The sequence below is a fragment of the Peromyscus californicus genome, unplaced genomic scaffold, assembly GCF_007827085.1.
Source record: "Peromyscus californicus insignis strain IS unplaced genomic scaffold, ASM782708v3 Scaffold_4__1_contigs__length_199733344, whole genome shotgun sequence".
NCBI classification, from domain to species: domain Eukaryota; kingdom Metazoa; phylum Chordata; class Mammalia; order Rodentia; family Cricetidae; genus Peromyscus; species Peromyscus californicus.
In genome coordinates, this window is record NW_026294562.1 from 61,767,079 (window position 1) to 61,787,404 (window position 20,326).

Consider the following 20,326-nt stretch of genomic DNA (forward strand, 5'->3'; position numbering starts at 1 on the left):
TGGGGACCCTATGCTAAAGCAGTGCCTCCTTAAGGAGGACGCACTGCCAGCTCCCAGTGTAGGGGTTTCCTCCTCCCTCAGGATGTCAAAGCAGTGTGAGAGCAGGGCAGTTCAGTGCAGTGCATACCCCTGGTTCCCTGGGGTCTTTTACCTGGATCGTGGGTCCCCGGCTATCAAGTTTCCAAACTCCCCCAGGATGTAGCCGCCCACTTTGACCAAGTTCTCATGACACGCTGGAGCCTGCAATGCCTGTGAAACAGGGAACACCAGGAGCTAGGCCACAGAACAGGCAGCTGGCACAAAGTGAAGCTACAACAAAGACAGCTGGGTCCTTCCTTGAAAGGTGTATTCTGAAGTCAGTGAGAGCTTCCTCCTAAAGCCTTGGCAGACCCTGGCTTCCTGCAGCTGGCTGCAGTGCCAAGAGCAGAGGGCCCAACAGCAAGGCCTGAGATACAGCAGACATATGATGTCCCTCATGCACAGGATAGCATGTAGGTCGCTCAACAGCCCCATCAGCCCTAATATGGTTTTGGAGATTAGGGTGAGAGCAAGCTGCAGCTTGGCGGGGGCATTAGCTCAAGAAGGGCATAACCACCACTGAGACCAAGAAGGGGGAAAATCAACACCACTGAGGCCCATCTCTGTCCCCTCAAGCTCAGACACCACTGGCCCTAGTGAGGGTGCACACTCTTCTCCACCATACCTCAAACACTGTCTTGGCAGCATAACCCTGCACATCATCCCGGTTGATGACAATCTGGATGACACGGTACCACACCTCTTCGCTCACATAGTCGCCTGCGATGCGGATGAGGTTGAGAATGGTGTCCACATACCAAGTGTAGTCCACTGCATACTTCTCAGCTAGGATGGCCACCTTCAGCACCTGCAGGGAAGACAGGGCCCTCCGGAAGATGCTACCAAGGCTGGCACACAGCTTATGCCAGGTTGCAGAAGGACCTAAAGCTTGGAGTGGACAGGAAGCTTTCAGCAGATCTTTAGAGGCCCAGAGAGTGGAGAGCAGCTGATTCAGGTGAGGAAAGCTGGTCAACTCCAGGGACACAACAGTTCACCTGGGACAAGGTGCTAACACTCAAGACAATCAGCTGAAGTCAGCCATACCCCAACCCTGCATCACCTTACCTCCCTGACTCCATAACACTTCCAAAGTGTGGTGGTTTGAATGAGCCTATACATGGTCCTCATAAGCTCTTACATTTGAATGATTGGTCCCCAGTTAGTGGAACTGTTTGGGAAAGCCTTGGAGTGGGTGTGGCCTTATTGGAGGAGGTATGTCACTGTGGGGGAACGGGGTGGCTTTGAAGTTTTATTTGAAAGCCCATGTCAGGCCCAGTCTGCCTACAACTTGCAAGCCATACAAGCTCTCAGTTACTGCTCCAGCAGCCATGCCTGCCCACCTGCCACCACACTCCCTGCCATGATGCTCATGGACTAACCCTCTGAAACTGTAGGCAAGCCTCCAATTAAATTCTCTATTTTAAAAGTTGTCTTGGTCATGGTGTCTCTTCACACTGACAGCATGGACACTAAAACTAACAATTAATAAATGGGGCCTCATGAAGCTTAAAAGCTTCTGTATGGCAAGGACACCATCATTCCAGCAAAGCGCAGACTAGAGAATGGGAAAAGGTCTTTACAGATTACACATCTAATAGAGTGTATCTAAAATATATAAAGAACAAAAAAATGAACAACCCAATTTAAAACTGGGATACAAGGCCAGGTGGTGGTGGTGCACGTCTTTAATCCCAACACTCAGGCAACAAAGGTAGGCAGATCTCTGTGAGTTCGAGGCCAGCCTGGTCTACAGAGAGTTAGTTCCAGGACAACCAGAACTGTTTCACAGAGAAACACTGTCTCGAAAAACAAAAAAGTAAGTAAATAAATGAATGAATGAATGAACAAATGAATGAATAAAAATGGGATACAGAACTAAACAGACAGTTCTCAAAAGATGAAATATAAATGGCTGAGATATACTTGAAGAAATGTTCAATATCCTTAGTCATCCAGGAAACGCAAATTAAAACTACTTTGAGATTTCATCCTACCCCAGTCAGAATGTCCAAGACCAATAAACAAATGACAGCACGTGCTGGCGAGGATTCAGGGAAAGGGGAGTACTTATTCATTGCTGGTGGAAGTGCAAACTCATACTGCCACTAAGGAAATCAGTGAATCAGTGTGGCAGTTTCTCAGAACCTCAGCAAACTGGAAACAGATCTACATAGAATTTCAGGATAGCAAGGGCTACATAAAGAAGGCATGTCTCAAAAACAAAAAAAACAAAACAAAACAAAAAACTCAAAAAGATCCAGCTATACCAATCTTGGGTATATACCCAAAGGATTCTATATCCTACTACTAGAGATACTTGCTCATTCATGTTCATTGCTGTTCTATTCATAATAGCCAGGAATTGGAAACAACCTAGATGTCCATCAATTGATGGATGGATAATGATTTTTGTCTAGCTCCATCCATTTGCCTGTGAATTTCATTTTACTCTTCTTAATAGCTTTGGAGGATTTTCCCTCACGAATCAGCTCATGCCTGCCTGGCACAGATGACCACACCCTGCACTGCCAAACACCCACACCGGAAGGCCAGAAACAAGGAAGCTGATGCCAAGCAATCTTTTATCTAATGTCTCATAGACACTCAGGCAAGCCTGCCAGACACTGAAAACCACCCAGGAATTTTATCCACTGGAACTCATATCCACAGTAGGGAGCAGCTTGGGCAGCTCTCAGGCTGCAGGACTCACAATTTCCTCTCGGATGGAGTAGTCAGCCGTCTCTAGGTAGCTCAGCATCTCAGCCACAATCTGCTGGGCGTTGCTGCGGTCACACATGGCGTAGAGCAGGTCCACTGCCCGCTGCCGCACACTCACGTCTCGTTCCGTCTGGGAAACAAGGCAGAGTCAGAGCCACTCCTGCAAAGCACAGGTTGGTGGACAGTGCGCCTATCCACTGCTGTAGGTCAGTCCATGAGTTAGCATCTATTTATTCCATAGGCGCTATCTTGGGGCACCCTACAGCACTGTGCCCATCAGGCAGGGTGCTCCCCTATCTCCAAGTCCCTTACTGGGCCCCCTAACTATCAATATATGGGACCCAACAACTTAGGCCACTTGGAACCCACACACAACTCACTGCCTGCCCCCTCATACTTAGTTCAGTCAGGATAATCCAGTTCTAGCCCTGTCTGTTCACTCTCCCTCCTCCCTGACCAGCTCTTCTGAGGATTACACTCAGGCCTAGTGAGCAGGTCACTAAGGCCTCTCCATTGTGTGGGCACAGACCAGCACCTTCCGTGTTGCCCGGGAGCTGGTTCCGAGGCAGGTTCTTGGGCCCCTCTCCAGGTGGCATGGGAAAGAGATTCCAGAAACCCTACCACACACAATGCTTGAGAAGCATGGTGCAGGTATCTGTAGCCCCCTGCAGTGGTAGAGAACAGTACAGGATGACCCAGGGCAGGGCAGAGGGACCTAACAAGGGTTAGAGAAGCTTAAGATGAGTGAGAGCTTTGTGATCAAACGGAATGAAGAGAACAGACATCAATCAGGACTGGGAGGAATGCAACCTCATGTTCAAGACAGGCACCAAATGCCTATTGAGTTATACAAACACAGACCAGGGCCAGACCTGCTTCACTGCAGCTGAAGACTCACCAAGATGAAGAAGGGTCTGCATCCACAGTTCCCTAATGAACTATCCTAACAAGCGGGTACAGTGGACAGTGTGTGCTGTTCCAGAGAAGCAAACCAGCAATGTCACTCACACTCAGAAGCACGTATGAGAACAGGTAACCTCAGCTAGGCTCTTTAAATTCTGGAATTCTAATCCTTAAAAAAAAAAATCTAAAATCCTTGACAAGGAATTTTGCTTTGTAAAAGGTGAAGCTTCCTGGAAATAAGAACAAAGTATTTCATCTTTTGACCAAAAGCAAACTACTTATGTTTACTGAACTATACTATCTGGAACTTAAGGCAGGTGTCACATGAATCCATCTCATGGGACAGAACTGTCACAACAGAGACAAACTCAGGTAAAGGTACTTGGCTAGAACTCTGTTCTCAGGGAATAGCAGGGCTTCACTGCAGGAAGACAGACAGCTTTCTCCCCCAATTGCTGCATCCACCCCACATGTCAGCAAGAGACAGGCAAACACCCTAGGGTCCAAACTGAACAGCTTGAAGGAACTCATCTATGCCTACAGGAGGCACCTCCTAATCTTCTGGCATCCACATAAAGGCAGCCACACATGACCAACAAGGAGCACACCTTCAAGGCATTGATGACAGTCTCAATGTGGGTCTTTACAGCCTCATGAGAGAACTCAGAGCTGGCCAGTGTGCACATGCTCTCCAAAGCCAGGTAGCGCAGGTTTGTCTCCCGGTGCTGCAGGAATTGGCCCAGCTGGTTGCAGGCACGGACGAGCAAGTTTGGCTCACTGCAAGGAACAGGGGACATGGTGAGGAGGGACACAGTAAGGAGGAGATGCAGTGGGGAGGGGGCACAGTAAGGAGGAGATGCAGTGGGGAGGGGCACAGTAAGGAGGAGATGCAGTGGGGAGGGGCACAGTAAGGAGATGCAGTGGGGAGGGACACAGTAAGGAGATGCAGTGGGGAGGGGCACAGTAAGGAGATGCAGTGGGGAGGGGGCACAGTAAGGAGGAGATGCAGTGGGGAGGGGCACAGTAAGGAGATGCAGTGGGGAGGGACACAGTAAGGAGGAGATGCAGTGGGGAGGGACACAGTAAGGAGGAGATGCAGTGGGGAGGGAGCACAGTAAGGAGATGCAGTAGGGAAGGGGCACAGTAAGGAGATGCAGTGGGGAAGGGGCACAGTAAGGAGATGCAGTGGGGAGGGGCACAGTAAGGAGATGCAGTGGGGAAGGGGCACAGTAAGGAGATGCAGTGGGGAAGGGGTAGAGTAAGGAGATGCAGTGGGGAGGGGCACAGTAAGGAGGTGCAGTGGGGAAGGGGCACAGTAAGGAGATGCAGTGGGGAAGGGGCACAGTAAGGAGATGCAGTGGGGAAGGGGCACAGTAAGGAGATGCAGTGGGGAGGGAGTACAGTAAGGAGGAGATGCAGTGGAGAGGGGTACAGTAAGGAGATGCAGTGGAGAGGGGTACAGTAAGGAGATGCAGTGGGGAGGGAGCACAGTAAGGAGATGCAGTGGGGAGGGGTACAGTAAGGAGATGCAGTGGGGAGGGGTACAGTAAGGAGATGCAGTGGGGAGGGAGCACAGTAAGGAGATGCAGTGGAGAGGGGGTAGAGTAAGGAGGTAGTAGAAGAAGTGCAGTGAGAAGTGAGTGAGGAAGGGGTGCTGTAAGGAAGGAGTACAATGAAGGGTTGTAAAGAGGGGTAACAGTGAAGAGGGGTGACTTTCTAGTGAGTCTGCAGGATTTCCCCTACTCCAGTGTGGACTCCAGAAAGCTCTGGTAGACCAAGGCTTCACTTTCTTCAAGTTGTGTCCAGAAAAGTGACTTGAAGAGCAGCCAGCCTAGAGCAGGCCTGTGCAGGATTGGACCAGGCTAGTGTAAGTGGTGAGGGCTAATGGGGAACTCAGGATAAATCGTCACAATTCCTCCTTACATGTTTCTTAAAGAAGAGCTGGACAGTGGTGGCTCACGCCTTTAATCCCAGCACTGGGGAGGCAGAGCCAGGTGGATCTCTGTGAATTCGAGGCCAGCCTGGGCTACAGAGCAAGATTCAAAACAGGCACCAAATACACAGAGAAACACTGTCTCGAAAAAACAGAAAACAAACAAATAAAAAGAACAAATAAGATCTCCTTCACATTGTTTTTAACAGTTCATTCTCAACCCTGCTCCAGTTTGACAAACTGTTTCTGTCCCAGTAACATTTATCTAAATGATTTAGTAAAAACAGCTGGTTCCAACCAGGTTAGAGTTGCTGTCTTCTACAGCCCTGCTCCTGAGCCTCATGCCTCTGGCACAGATCCAGAGCACAGTGCCACAAGCATACACGAGGGCATGCTACCAGGGTTGAGCATCAAAGACCAGAAGCAAGCCTGTGCTATGTAAGACAACCACTGCCTGTGACCCAGCCATGGCCCTCTACAGGGGCTGGGAGTCAGGATTCAGGAGACCTCAGAATACTGGAGTGTGCCTTCCTGAACAGCAAAGCTAACAGCATACAGGTACCTCTCCCTTTCAGAGAAGCCTCTTGGTGACAGGGACACAGCAGCTCTAGGGAAGATGCCACAGCCAAAGTATCTAGAGGGGACGTCCTGTGGCCAGAGATGGAACATCAGCTGGAGAAGCATGAGGAGTCAGTGGTCTTACCTGACACAGGCCAAGCCTAGAAGGCAGCTACCTGTCAGCATCTACCTGTCAGCATCTGTACAAACAACAGACACCAAGTGCCAGCCTCCACCTGCTACCTCTGAGAGTGATGTGTTGCTGACAGTGGCTCACCTGTCATGATGGATGATCAGGCTGATGGCCTCAAACAGAACAGCATTCTTGGCATTTGAGTGTTGGACCTTCTTAGACTTGGGTGGCTCCTGGGCCTTGTTCAGGATGGTCTCCAAGCACTCAGTCAGACGGCCACGCACCGCAGGGTCTTCTGGGCAAGACACAACTGTCGGCTGGGCTACCAAAGCATACATCCCACCAGCCCAACCCCACACCTGGGCAAGAGGCCTCCAACACACTGTTTGTCCTATTGACAGTTACTCCCAGCTGCAGATACAGCTGGGAGCATTTGTTAATTGCCATGGGACAGCTCCCTGTTCAGTGTCATAAACCTGAGGTGGAGACAGAGCAGCTGTGGTAGCCACACCTGCTTCTGATTCAGATGGTACAAAGTACCTCCGTTGAGACAAGAGTATATTAGTCATAAAATCCAAGAGTTATGGGTGAAACATCTAAGAAGCTTCAGAGACAAAGAGACTTTTTTCTGTTATTACCCACAGAAATAGAGAAAATATACAGCAACATAAAGAGGAAGAAATTTTTTTAATTTGGTTCAAAGCAGAAGGAAAAAACAATGTGCAAAAACTAAAGCCAGCCATGGTGGTACACACTTGTTTCAAAGCACTCAGAAGACAGAGGCAGAAGGATTAGGAGGTCAAGACTATATAGTAAGTCCAAGAACAGACTGAGTTATTACATAAGACCCTGTCTCATTAAGAACAAAACTAGGGAGGCTGGAGAGATGGCTCAGTGGTTTAGAGTACTGATAGCTACTGATAGCTCTTGCAGAGGACCTGGGTTCAATTTCCAGCACCCACATCACAGCTCACAACTGTCTAGGACCTGACACCCTTTCACAGACATACACACAGGCAAAACACTAATGCACATAAAAAATAAAGAAATAAAAATAAATTTAAAAAAAGAAGAACAAAACTAGGGCCAGTCAGACAGCTCAGTGGATAAAGGCATTTCTCATCAATTTGTCAAACAGGTCCCAGACAGATGTGAGCTGTCATGTGGGTGCTGGAAATTGAACCCAGGTCCTCTGGAAGAGCAGCCAGTACTCTAACCTGAGCTCAATCCTTAGAACCCACATGTGGAAAGAGAGAACCAACAACACCCACAAGTTGCCCTCTGACCTCTGCATGCATGTTGTGGCACATGCACCCACAATACATACACACACACATACACACACACACACACACACACACACACACACACACACACACACACACACAATGTAAAATATGAAAACTAATAAATGTAAATGTAAAAACTAATAAAACAAAAACCTATAGAGAGCAAATTCGAGTCATAGGGGTGGGGACCTGTTATCCTAGCACTTGGGAGGCTGAAGCAGGAAGATTACAGTGAATTCCAGGACAGTCTAGGCTGTACAATAAGAACCTATTGCAGCCAGGCAATGGTGGTGCACACCTTTAATCCCAGCGCTTGGGAGGCAGAGGTAGGAGGATCTCTGTGAGTTCAAGCCAGTCTGGTCTACAAAGTGAGTTCTAGGAAAGCCAGAGCTGTTACACAGAGAAACCTTGCCTGGAAAAACCAAAAACCAAAAACAACCTATTGCAAAAAAGAAAAGGAGGAAGAGGACAGAACAGAACCAAGGCTCCCAATGAATTTTATGTGTGGATATATGTGCATGTGGGAGGGGTCAGCCTCCGGCTCCACCCACATCCACACTTGAGATAGGGTCACTCACTGGGACAGGAGTCTTGCCAGTAGCTTACACTAGATCCTCCTCTCTCTTCCTCCTGCTACTAAGATTACAAGTATGTACTACTAAGCCTGGCTTTTCATGCTGGTTTCAGACTGAACTCAAGTCCTTGCTGTCTATCATGCCAGCACTTCACTAATTTAACCTCTCTCTGAAGCACTTAATAAACTTTTAAATCTAATAAACAAGATTTTGATCAACTAAGGAATTAAATTCTCCCTCATAAAGAGTCTGGGGTGAACTGAGTCTGTGGTCATGGAGTAGGGGGCTGCAGGGAGCATCAAGGAAGGGGATATGGGGATTACTACTTGCAGGGGAGAGGGGGTTGCTGTAAAAAAAACAAAACAAAAAAAAACACCTAGAAGGGCTGTAGGGAACATTACCTGGGGGTGGGTAGCATTGCAGCAGTCTCAGAAGTTTGACTGACAGCCAAGGAGCTGGGACAAAGTAGTAAGTATAATCCTGAAGATCTGTCGATGCAGACGTCACGATCTGTAAAACAGGTGAGTGGATAACAGGCACTGTCCTCAGGAGCCTCTGTGGGGACCCTTAGAAGAGTCACACTGGTTCCCCGGACCATGCCTTCTGAGGACAGTAGTTTGCAGTGTTAGTTATTTCAATACCGTTTCCTGTCTCCCCTTGAAAAGAAGCTGGCATGGCCACATCAGCTCACACTGAAAGGGACGGTGCACCCCTTTCAGAGGACAACTCCAAATGCTGTCACCACGAGGGCTACGGTGCCCTGAGGCACAGATGACCAAGGCTGCTTCCAAGCAATAACCAAGCAGCAAGCATCCCTTAGTACTAAACACTGACACCTGAAGAAGGAAATCAGTCTTTCCTTTGTGGGCTAGAAAATGAACAAACACTAAAGAAAGTGCGTCAGGGCCACTCAGAAGGGAGGCGACAGCCTAAGAAGCTAACATTCTGACCCACACCCAAAGCCCCCAAGCCTGAGCCCTGCTGTGAGCTTGTTGAGCCAGGCAGTACCTGCTCTACTTACAATCTCCACCTCCTAATCCAGTATGTCCCTTGGCCTAGCTGTGACAACAGCTGTCTCCACGGACAGCTCCGTGTCCTCTCCACCTCATGTACCTTTTTTGTTGCTGCTGCTGTTTTTGAGACAGGGTTTCTCTGTGCAACCCTGGCTGTCCTGGAACTCGCTTTGTAGCCCAGGCTGTCCTGGAACTCACAGAGGCCCAACCATCTCTGCCTCCTGAGTGCTAGGATTAAAGACCTGCACCACCACACCTGGCTGCCTGTTACCTCTCTTTCTAGGGACTTAGAGTTGCTCCATCCCTAAAAGTGCACCCGTGTGACCTTTAGCCATGTGAGCACATTCTAGAAAGCTCATCCTGATGTAGCTGAAGAGTCAGGAAAGGACTAAACAGGGCAAGAAGTTGACAGCAAGCAGCCAAACCAGGCAAAAACAAGCCCCAAACCACCTCCAGGAAATGCACAGAGAAGCAAAAATATGATTTGTCTTTCCAACGTGTTCTTTCCAGCTACATCATGCTCAGAGAGAAACCTGAAGCTTTAAATGCATTTATTTACAACAGGAAGGCAAGGATAACTCTTGAATGTTTAGGAAGAAATAAGACAAAAGACATAAACAGGAACAACATAGGAAAACACAATAGAGAAGACCAAGAAAATCAAAAGTGAATGCTTTCAGAGGAATTAGTACAGTCAATACAGCACACCTCAGATATAGTCCATGAAGCTGAAATAGAGAGGGGGCTAGAGATGTAGCCCAGTGATAGAAAAACTTCCACAGACTCAGGCCCTAGGTTCAATCCCAACACCTCCTCCCAGGGGGAAAAAAAAAGAAAACCCCGAGACTTGCCACTTCTGCAGATGAGATAAGCACATGGCCAATAAGCAATGAAAAGATGCATAGTAGCATGATGGTGCATACCTATAATCCCGGCACTTGGGGGTGGGGAGAGAATCTCCAATTCAAGACCAGCCTAGGCTACAGAGCAAAACCTTGTCTCAAATAAGGGAGGATGGCTCAGTGGGTAAAAGCACTTGTCTGTCTCACAAGCCTGACAACCTGAGACCAATCCCTGGAACCCATGTAAAGATGGAAGGAGACACCTAGAGAGATGGCTCAGTGTTTCTTCTAGAGGCCCCAAGTTTAGTTCCCAGTATCCACATCAGGTATCTCATGACTACTTGTAACTCCATCTCTAGAGGATCTGATGTCTCATGTACATACCCACATGCAAACACACAAAGCTAAACAAAATTAAAATAAAAATAAATCCTTTTTAAAAAATGGGAAGGGCTGGAGAGGTGGCTCAGTGGTTAAGAGCACTGGCTGCTCTTCCAGAGGTCCTGAGCTCAATTCCTAGCAACCACATGGCAGCCCACAACTGACTGTAACTCCAGTTCCAGAGGATCCAACACCCTCACACAAACACACATGCAGGCAAAACACCAATGTACATAAAATAAAAATTTATTTTAAAAAAAAAATGGGAGAACCAACGCCTAAAGGTTGTCCTCTGACCTCCACATGAGTCATGATGTACATACACATACACACTAAAAGACAAACATTAGGGCTGGAGAGATGGCTCAGTGGTTAAGAGCACCGACTGCTGTTCCAGAGGTCCTGAGTTCAATTCCCAGCAACCACATGGTGGCTCACAACCACTTGTAATGAGATCTGGTGCCTCTTCTGGCCTGCAGGAAACATGCAGGCAGAATACTGTATACATAATAAATAAATAAATCTTAAAAAAAAAAAAAAAAAAAAAAGACCAGGAAAGGCGCAAAGCTGCACAGAGAAACCCTGTCTCGAAAAACCAAAAAAAAAAAAAAAAAAAAAAAAAAGACAAACATTAGTGAGGATGTAGAGAAATTAGACCCTTGTGTACCATTGATGGGGATGTAAAATGGTGTAGGTACTCTGCAAACAGTATGTCAGTTTCTTTTAAAAATAAAATTAGTGCCTGGCAGTGGTGGCGCATGCCTTTAATCCCAGCACTCGGGAGGCAGAGGCAGGCGGATCTCTGTGAGTTTGAGGCCAGCCTGGTCTACAGAGCGAGATCCAGGAAAGGTGCAAAGCTACACAGAGAAACTCTGTCTCAAGAAACAAAAAACAAAAATAAATAAATAAAAATGAAATTAGCATATAATCCAGCAACTCCACTCCCAAAAGAAAAAGCAGCATGTAGGAGACACAATATGCACAGCCAAGCCACATTTACAACAGCACTATCCACAGCAGCCAAAACATGGCAACCCAGCAGCCAGGTAAGCCAAGGCTGAGGAGTTAGCAAAATGCATATGAGACAGAATATTATTCATCCCTCAGAGCTGAAGAGACAGTTTAGTGGTTAAGAGGACATACTGCTATTCCAGAGGACCTTAGTTCAGTTCCCAACACCCATGTTGGGTGGCTCATAACTGCTTGTAACTTCAGCTCCTTAGGGACCCATCTCTCTCTAACCTCCGTGAGCAGTATGCATATACATGTGTATACAAAACACACACACACACACACACACACACACACACACACACACACACACACACACACATCTTAAGTAATTATTCAGGCCTAGGAAGAAAGAAAATACTGAGAAGTCTAGCGAAACAGGTGGACCCTAAGGGCATTATGTTAAATGGAAAATATTATGTGATTCTATTTGCGTAAGGTAGCCAGTGTTGTCAAAGCCAGAGACAGTCATGTAGAAGGTGCCAAAGGTTGGCAAGGGGATAAGTGGAGTATCAATGTCTAATGAGGACAAGTTTACAGGGTGAAAAGAGAAATAGAGGACCAGTGAGATGGCTCAGGGGGTAAAGGTGCTTACAGTTAAGCCTAATGACCTGAGTTTGATCCCTGGGACCCACATGGAAGGAGAGAACTGACACCCACAAGCTGACCTCTGACCTCCACATGCATGCCATGACATACATGGCTCACAAGTGTGCACAAATAATAAATACATATTAAAAATGAAGTTGTAGCAATACACAGAGATTATGGATCTAATTAACACCAAATGAACTATATACATTTTAAAGTCAGAATAATAGATTTTATGTGTATTCCACCACAATAATTTTTTTTTTTTGAGACAGAGTCTCACTATGTATCCCTGGCTAGCCTTGAACTCATGGCTCTGTCTCCCAAGTGCTGGGATTAAAGGCAGGTGCCACCAAACCTGGCCCCAAAAAATGTTTGTTTAATCAGTTGCATAAGATAACATCATATGCCGGGTAGCGATGGCGCATACTCGGGAAGCAGAGCCAGGTGGATCTCTGTGAGTTCGAGGCCAGCCTGGTCTACAGAGCAAGATCCAGGACAGGCATCAAAACTACACATAGAAACCCTGTCTCAAAAAAACAAAACAAAACAAAACAAAACAAAAAAGATAACTCATATAATAGTTAAAGTACAAAATTCTAGACTTATAATACAGCTCAGCAGTGGAATGTTTACCTAGCATACACAAGGTACTAGATTCAATCCCCTGAACCTCAAAAAAAAGGAAAAATTTTAAGCAATCTCTGAGAACAGCATTTTAAAACAGAGCTGTCAGTCTAATATATAAGGCACTTGGGGGTGACTGAGGATGGTATGGCTGCGGCAACAGGGTCCTGGGACAGCTTCCTCAAGACCTGGAACTAAGGCCAGCAAGTAGATGCTATGGTGACTGGAAGACCATTCCAACCTTGAAGCGGTAGCATATCCTATCCAACATACTAATGTGGACACCTGGCGGTGGGTGGCGCACACCTTTAATCCCAGCACTCAGGAGGCAGAGGCAGGTGGATCTCTGAGTTCAAGGCCAGCCTAGTCTACAGAGCAAGTTCCAGGACATGGTCCAAAGCTACACAGAGAAACTCCGTCTCAAAAAAAAGAAAGAAAGAAAAAGAAAAGCTACAAAAGGTTACAGAGACACCTTGTTTGTAAAGGCACATGACCCCATGGGATTTTGGGGGTAGGGACCAGGTACACAGATGATTTGTGAGACCGAAGACTGGCAAAGCTTCAGAGAGCAGTGTAGGGAGAACAGGAAGTAGAACTCGCACAGTAGCAGGCTCTCCAGTGTGGTCCAGGGTATTGGGTCCCTGACATCTGTACAGGGCCAGCTGTGCCACCTAGGAGGGGCCTCAGAGCAGCTGACTTCACAAGCAGGATTTAGTGCTCTGACCAGAGGAGGCTCAGCAACTTAAGTCTCTAACCAGAGGACTCTACAAAACAGTGACATGGTAATACACCTAGCCATGGAGGAAAGTTCGTCAGTTCAAGGCCAGTCTGGACTGCACAGTTAGAGCCTGTCTCAAAGCAACAAGAAAGCCAAATAGCATGTCACACCAACTTCTACACACAGATCAAGGAAGGCCATATACACTCACTACCTTTTAAGAACAACAAAGGGTAAGTGGTGGCAAGTTGTATGTTCCAATCCAATGCAGCCGACAGTGCAAATCCATGTGAATGCTTCCCAGTCTCCGTGACTACCAGGCCCTATCACAACAAAATACAAGTCCAAGAGGCCAGTGTGAGCACTCTCAGGCAAGACCAAATCAGAGGAACCAGCCACTTTGCTGCAGGTGTCACAGCAACTAGTGTAGAAGCTACTGAACACCCCTACAGCCTGAGCAATGCCATCCTACTGCTTCCAACATTTCACACCTAGACCACAAAACATCCTGGGTTGCTCACAGTTCATCACTAATGACCGTCTCCAAGCAGAAAGTAACAAAAGACTTGAGAGAACAGGGATGACTATACTGCAGCCCATCGAATGGCCACTTCTTTGCAGAATCAGAAAAGTAGTAACAGCTACTCCAAACAAAAGTGAGGGGTTCACACCCAAGGCTGCCAGATAGACACATACAAAATAAACATGCCGCACAGACCCGCTGACAAAATCCAAGACACAAAGCCACGGCCAGTCCTAGCTACAGTGAAGGTGGGTAGGGAGTACACCAGCTAACAGGCTCTCCTCTTTAGGAGAGGGGACAGGAGAATACTTGCCACTGGCAGCTGCCCCTCAATGTGCACACTGGATAGGGCAGGGTGCTCCTCAACTAACAGAGAAAGAAACATCAAGAACTGGCAGAGACAATTTTTATCCTGGAATTTAAAAACTGGGCCAAAGATCCTGCATTCTAAAGCATAAAGAAATACTTCAGTCAAGCAATGAAGATCAAGATCCCCTGCTGTCTGTCCGTCCCCACCATGGACTTACCCTGCTCAGTCGAGAGACGGCTAGGGAGACAGAAGTCTTGAACTCCTCGGGATTCTTCTGGGCAAGTGTGGTAATGAGGCTAGTTGCAGCAGTCACTACACCCTGGAAGACAAAAACTCCAATCAGGAGGCCCACACGCACCACAGGTGACAGTACATATAAAGTACAATCTATGGTACACAGCCACCTGAGCCCCAAGCCTGCCCTGACTGACCCATGAGGTTTGCAAAACTGAGACAGGGCACACTGGCTCCTTCTGGGTCCAACTTCCCTCTGGAAACTGGCAATCTAGTCTAGCTTGGCCCAGGCACTTGCAGGTAAAGCAGGGCTGCAACTGGAAAGCCTGTGAGCCCTATTCTGTTTGTCACCTGTGTGCCTCTGTCCCCATCTGTTCCAGGTGCTTTTCATTTAAATCACTGTGCCCACTATAATGGGAGACAGAACCTTCCAACTTACTTGAATTTTCACAGTCCTGCTGTATCGTAACTTGGATAGGTCCCAAACCCAGGGCTGAAGACTGCCCCTGCAGAGTCCCCATACCCTACGGACTCAGATTGGAGCAGCTGAAACCCCAGTATAGCATGGCAGTTCCCCCACAAGGCCTTAGGTCTACCACTGTCCCAGGAAAACAAATAGCCATTTCTAGTACATTATCTCTTGAAAGATTTTGGTTAAGAAATCTCTAGTCTGGCAGTATGGCACACCTGTAATCATAGCACTTCAGAGAAAGAGGAAGAAATGTTTCTTTAAGGCCAGTCCAAGCTATATAGCAAGACACTGGTTCAAAAACAAAAGTAAATTCCATCAGGTTAGGAGTCAGGTGTAGTGATATTTTGAATATCCTCTAACAAATAAAGCTTGTCTGAAGAGCAGAGGATGGGGCCAGCCACAGAGTTAGCCAGAGGTCAGGCAGTGGTGACACCTTTAATCCTAGCACTTGGGAGGCAGAGGCAGACTGATCTCTGTGAGTTCAAGGCCACCCTGGACTATACAAGATTAATCCAATCTAAAAGAGAAACAGAGCCAGGTGGTGATGGCTCACACCTTTAATCCCAGTACTTGGGAGTCACATGGCTTTAATGCCAAAATTAGGAAAGTTGAGACAGGAAGTGATATGGCTGGGCAGAGAAAGGAATATAAGGTGGGAGTTCAGCCCCCTTTCAGCTGAGGACTTAGGACATTCAGTCTGAAGATTCATGGAGATAGGATCTTCCCCTTTTGGCTGAGGAGTGGCTATGGCTTGCTCTGATCTTTTATTATTTACCCCAGGTATCTGGTTCTGGGTTTTTATTAAGACCATTTAGGATTCATGCAACAGTCAGGTACTTCAGGATTCCTAGCATTTGGAATAGGCCAGATTCATAAGAAATACAGCTACTCAAGCTATGTGCAAACACCTAACTACTGGCCACCGACTCAGCTTCTCTTCACATCACGGTTTGTTCTTCTATGATCTCACAGGAAGCTGAAAACAAGAAGCACACTGCCATATGCAAACACATGGTCCTCAAGTATCCCCTGGCCTCAGGTGGATATAGGGCAAGCCTGGCCTTTTGCTCCCTCTTCAAATCTCTTCCCCAGATGGCCATTCCGTCCTCATAGATCTAAGTCATCTGTTCCATCTCACCACCCTTAGGGGTCATCACGGCTGACCCCTGCCTCCTTACCAGTATATCTCTCTACCGAGAGGCCTCTGTGTGTTCTTGATCTCACCTGCAGATCCTTGGCCTTGGGATTATACACTGTTCTCAGAAGAAGTCACCAAGCTATAAGAAAGCATCTGACGTCTTACCAGAGTAAATGCTGCTCAGTGCTCTTCACAGCTGACTCACCTGCACCAAGGCACGACACCTGACTCTCACAGCCTCTGAAAAGCTGGTTTAAGTCTGGACCACTATGGCTACAAGAATCTTAATCTTTCTGAGCCTTGGTTTCCTCAGCTGTAAGACTGGGAAATTCCTACCTGGTGGTAGTGGCGCACACCTTTAATCACAGAACCCAGGAGGCAGAGGCAGGCAGATCTCTGTGAGTTCAAGGCCATTCTGAGAGAGTTCCAGGACAGCCAAGGCTACACAGAGAAATCCTGTCTCGAGGGGAAAAAAAAACTGGGAAATTCCCACTGTTTATAATTTACCAAGTCTACTGATGGTGAACTACCATTTACCTGACACAGTTGATGGCCTCCAGCAACATCTTCTGACTCCCAAATGGTACTCAAACCTGCAGGGTCTAAGCTATCTGCACCAGGGCTCAGGGCCCACTCACAAAGCAGCATTACTGGCTCACCTCCAGGGCCCTTGCCTTCTCTGAACTCCCTTCAAGATCTACTCAACTCCTCTCTCAACAAGCACAAGAAGTCACAACACAAGGACAGCTTGAACGGCTGCCATTACACAGTAAAATTTCCAATGCAAGCCCCATCTACTGTTCTCTGAATGTTCATGTAACAATCTTTAACTTTCACAGCAGATCTTCCTGGGGGAAAAAAGTAACTAGCAAATACACTTGCCTGACCCCATTAGACTCACTTGCTCAGCAGTCCAAGGAGCAGAGGCCATGGCCCACAGCTGTTTCCCACCCAGCTGAGCAGCCATAGTCACCATTACAAACCTCCAGTCCTCTTCTATAAAACGGGTAATTTAGTAATACTGGCACACTGAAGCTTAACCAAGAGGTGGAACACACCCGTCACAGTCCCACACAAGCAGCTTATAAGGACATAGATGCTGAATGGGAATCACCCTGAATAGATGGAATCCCTGCAGAATGTCTTGCTGCAGGGAGAGGCTGGCATCCTATGTGTCTAGCTGCAGAGGAGACCTTCATCATCCTGAGAGTCTCAAAAGGCCAATTCTACAGCGCTCTTCTGAAAAGGTTACTGGATGGTTAAGAGTGGAATGAAACACAGACACTTACCAAGTGTTGGTCATTGAGGAGGTGTACCACTCGGGATGTCCAGTCACCCATAGGAACTAGGTCAGGTGATGTCCTGTATAGACGCAACAAGCAAAGGGCTGCACTCTGCTTCACACTATCCATAGTGTCTCTGGAAAACAGACATCATTCACTCAGGAGAATGGCAACCTCTCAAGGTACCACAAGTTAAGCCAAGCAGAGCATGGAGCTGTGTAGAGAGCATATCAGGTTTACCAGGAGACTAGTGGGTCAAAAGGGCCTGCACAGCTCAACATGCCAGCCCTGCACAGGTCACTCTGAAGGACAAAGTTCAAGCATGACACCGGCCCACAGACAAAAGCCTGCACTGTTTGCTCTTTGACCTCCAAAGGCTTCAACTCTCATCCCTTCCTGGACACTGAATATACAAGATAGACAATGGAGGCCAGCCATGTCTATGATGCTCCTCTCTGAACCACAGGACAACCCGCCTACGCCCCCAATTTGTTACAGCAAGAACAGATTGGAGACCTGAAATACCAGAGTGGTTTCTACAAAATGTGTCCTGCTCCCCACACTTCACCCTGCTCCCCTACTCTGAGAAAGCAGGCTCAAGTTGTCTTGTCCTGGTGAGGAAGTGGGATCTCTTTTTCTTTTGCTTTGGATTTTTGCTGTTGTTTGGTGCAGGGTGTCATCATGTATCCTACACTACCTCAAACTCAAGATTCCCCTGTCTCAATCTCCTGAGTGCTAAGATTACAAGTATACATCACCATGCCCAAATCTAAGACAATCTTAAGAGAAAGCACAGTGGCCTGGCCCGGCCCACAGCCTCACATCAGCACCGCCATGCAGCTGTTGTGCTCCCTCCCTCACTTGACACACAGCTGCTGCCTTCCAGACACACCGCATGTGAGGGCCTGAGGCAGCCTCTGGTGTCAGGGAGTGCTGCCCTCTCTCTACTCCCTCCAAGGCCACCCAGGCCAAAACAAAAGTTGTAAGTGGGTGCAGACACCAAGCAGAGGCGACTGTTTTCTGCTCTGTTGAAGACAGGAGCTCTGGGAACTCCCCTTCACCCTACCAGACCCTGCCAAGAAGTAGGAAAGAGGCCAGGTGTAGTGACATGTCTCTAGTCTTAGCACTCAGGAGGCAGAGGCAGAAGGATCTCTGTGAGTTCCAGGCCAAACAGGACTACATACTGAGAGTCTCTCTCAAAGACAGTCAAACAACCAACCAAGCAGTAGGAAAACAAACAGGCTGGTCAAGTCAGCTGGAGGAGGCGGTTGGTCAGAACATCCCATAAGAACCAGCTGGAGTTTTTATGACTCAGGTAGGAACTATGGCTTTGATGAGAAGGAAGAGAAGGGCCTGTGGACTCTAGCTCAGTCAACTTTTTTTAGTTACTGGATTTTTATTCCCAAATGAATAGAAAACCTTTTAAATCTCCCCCAGGACTATTCCAATGAAGAAAATTACTACTGTGAATAATGTTGGTTTATGTGTAACGCTGGGAATGGAAACTAGGGTTTCACACGTACTAGATAAATGCTCACCGCTAAGTTGCAGCCTAGGCTGAAAGTCCTTTTAGATACTCATCCCATGGGGAGAAGAGCGGGCCCATGCCTCATTCTGGCCTCATATCAATCCCATGGGAGCCACTGCAGGTGCCCTCATTGTAGGCTATAACTGCAGGGTCTGTGCAACAAGAACTATGTTTGTTTCTACACGTTCAACCAGGATGCTGAACCAGGAGACCATCTCCCCTTGTTCCCAGAAAGCTCAAAAGAAAGGAGCAAGTACCTGCCAGCTCAGAGGTAAGACACAGAACATCCTCATATACCCACTGAGCCCAGCGCAGCTCCCACCTGTCAAAGGCATTCTTTCTGATCCTCTACTGTTTCCTAGAGCACCAATGCCACCTCCCATCTCATGGTAAGGTGCCATGGTAAGCTTTGCCTATGAACTGTCCCTACAGCCCGACATTCTCCAACTGGGAGGCACCACCTGTCTTCTGTTAAAGAACTTTTACTCAGCATTGGGCCTTGTGGTCACTCTGCATGTGCTCTTGCGTATTTCAGGAAATATGCCTGTTCCTCCAATGGTTTTCAAGGCTTGCTCTGTCTGCACCTCCTCCATTGGAACAGCCCTGAGGCAGTGCCACAAGGCAGCAACATAACAGAGACATCCAAGCCAGAAGCCCTCATGGAGCACAGCAGGCAGCACTCAGGTGTCCTGTCCACAGGACTCCATGGTGACTATTAGGGAAGAAGGCCAGGGAGGCCTTGCTAGCAGCTCACACTTGCAGTCTGCCCAACTTCCTTTCTCTCTGGTCTGAACTCTAGCCTTTCCTCTACGCCAACACCCACTGTGATCTCCTACCTCAAGTACCCTGGTGTTCTCTATGATTTCTGCTTACAGTCTATAGTAATAAACCTGAAGTTCCCAATGCAACTCAGCTCTGTAATGCTTGTCTGCATCAATCTCCTATGGTCCACACCTACATCTCCACAGAACGGTTCTCTCCAGTCTGGCTCCTCTACTCCTGTGCTTCACAATACTCAGGACTGAGGTGCCAAGGCTGGCTTAAAGCTCCTACACCACAACACAGTGACAGAGGCCTACACTGTTCTCTACTTTGTGTCTGTGTCATACACAGGACATTTAGTAACATCTTTGGTCTCTACCTACTAGTAACAGAAGTAGGCCCTCCACTATGAAAATGGTGAATGCTCTGAGTCTTTGTTCAGTGCCAGCCCCATCCATTTCCCCTCAGATAGCTGACTAAGTAGAGAATGTAGGCTAGCTCTGACCTCTGGGACCCCCTACCTATATGCCAGCTTCATAGGCAGCAGAGGGGTGTGGCCACATCTCCCAGGGCTTTGATACCCTTTTCAATTCACTAACAACTATCCTATCTGTCTCCTGGACCATGATGAATGTAACTACTATGTCTATTGATTGGCTAGACAACAGCATAAAGCATGTGACCAGGCAGAAGCTAGACTTGCCTC

General features: G+C 47.6%; 1 protein-coding gene across 3 annotated transcripts in view; it reads right to left on the reverse strand.

The window, feature by feature from the left end:
- Ap2a2 (adaptor related protein complex 2 subunit alpha 2) overlaps positions 1-20,326 on the reverse strand; it is a 73,114-nt gene that overhangs the window by 12,653 nt on the left and 40,135 nt on the right. For 2 of the 3 annotated variants that reach the window (XM_052714691.1, XM_052714693.1), the window contains 8 exons: positions 17,337-17,466; positions 14,421-14,522; positions 8,589-8,697; positions 6,468-6,618; positions 4,308-4,476; positions 2,789-2,926; positions 704-886; positions 152-249 (listed from right to left, as the gene is read on the reverse strand). In XM_052714691.1, coding sequence (XP_052570651.1) covers positions 152-249; positions 704-886; positions 2,789-2,926; positions 4,308-4,476; positions 6,468-6,618; positions 8,589-8,697; positions 14,421-14,522; positions 17,337-17,466 — 1,080 coding nt within the window. The remainder of the gene's footprint in view (positions 1-151; positions 250-703; positions 887-2,788; positions 2,927-4,307; positions 4,477-6,467; positions 6,619-8,588; positions 8,698-14,420; positions 14,523-17,336; positions 17,467-20,326) is intronic. The other variant, XM_052714692.1, reaches the window with a different exon arrangement.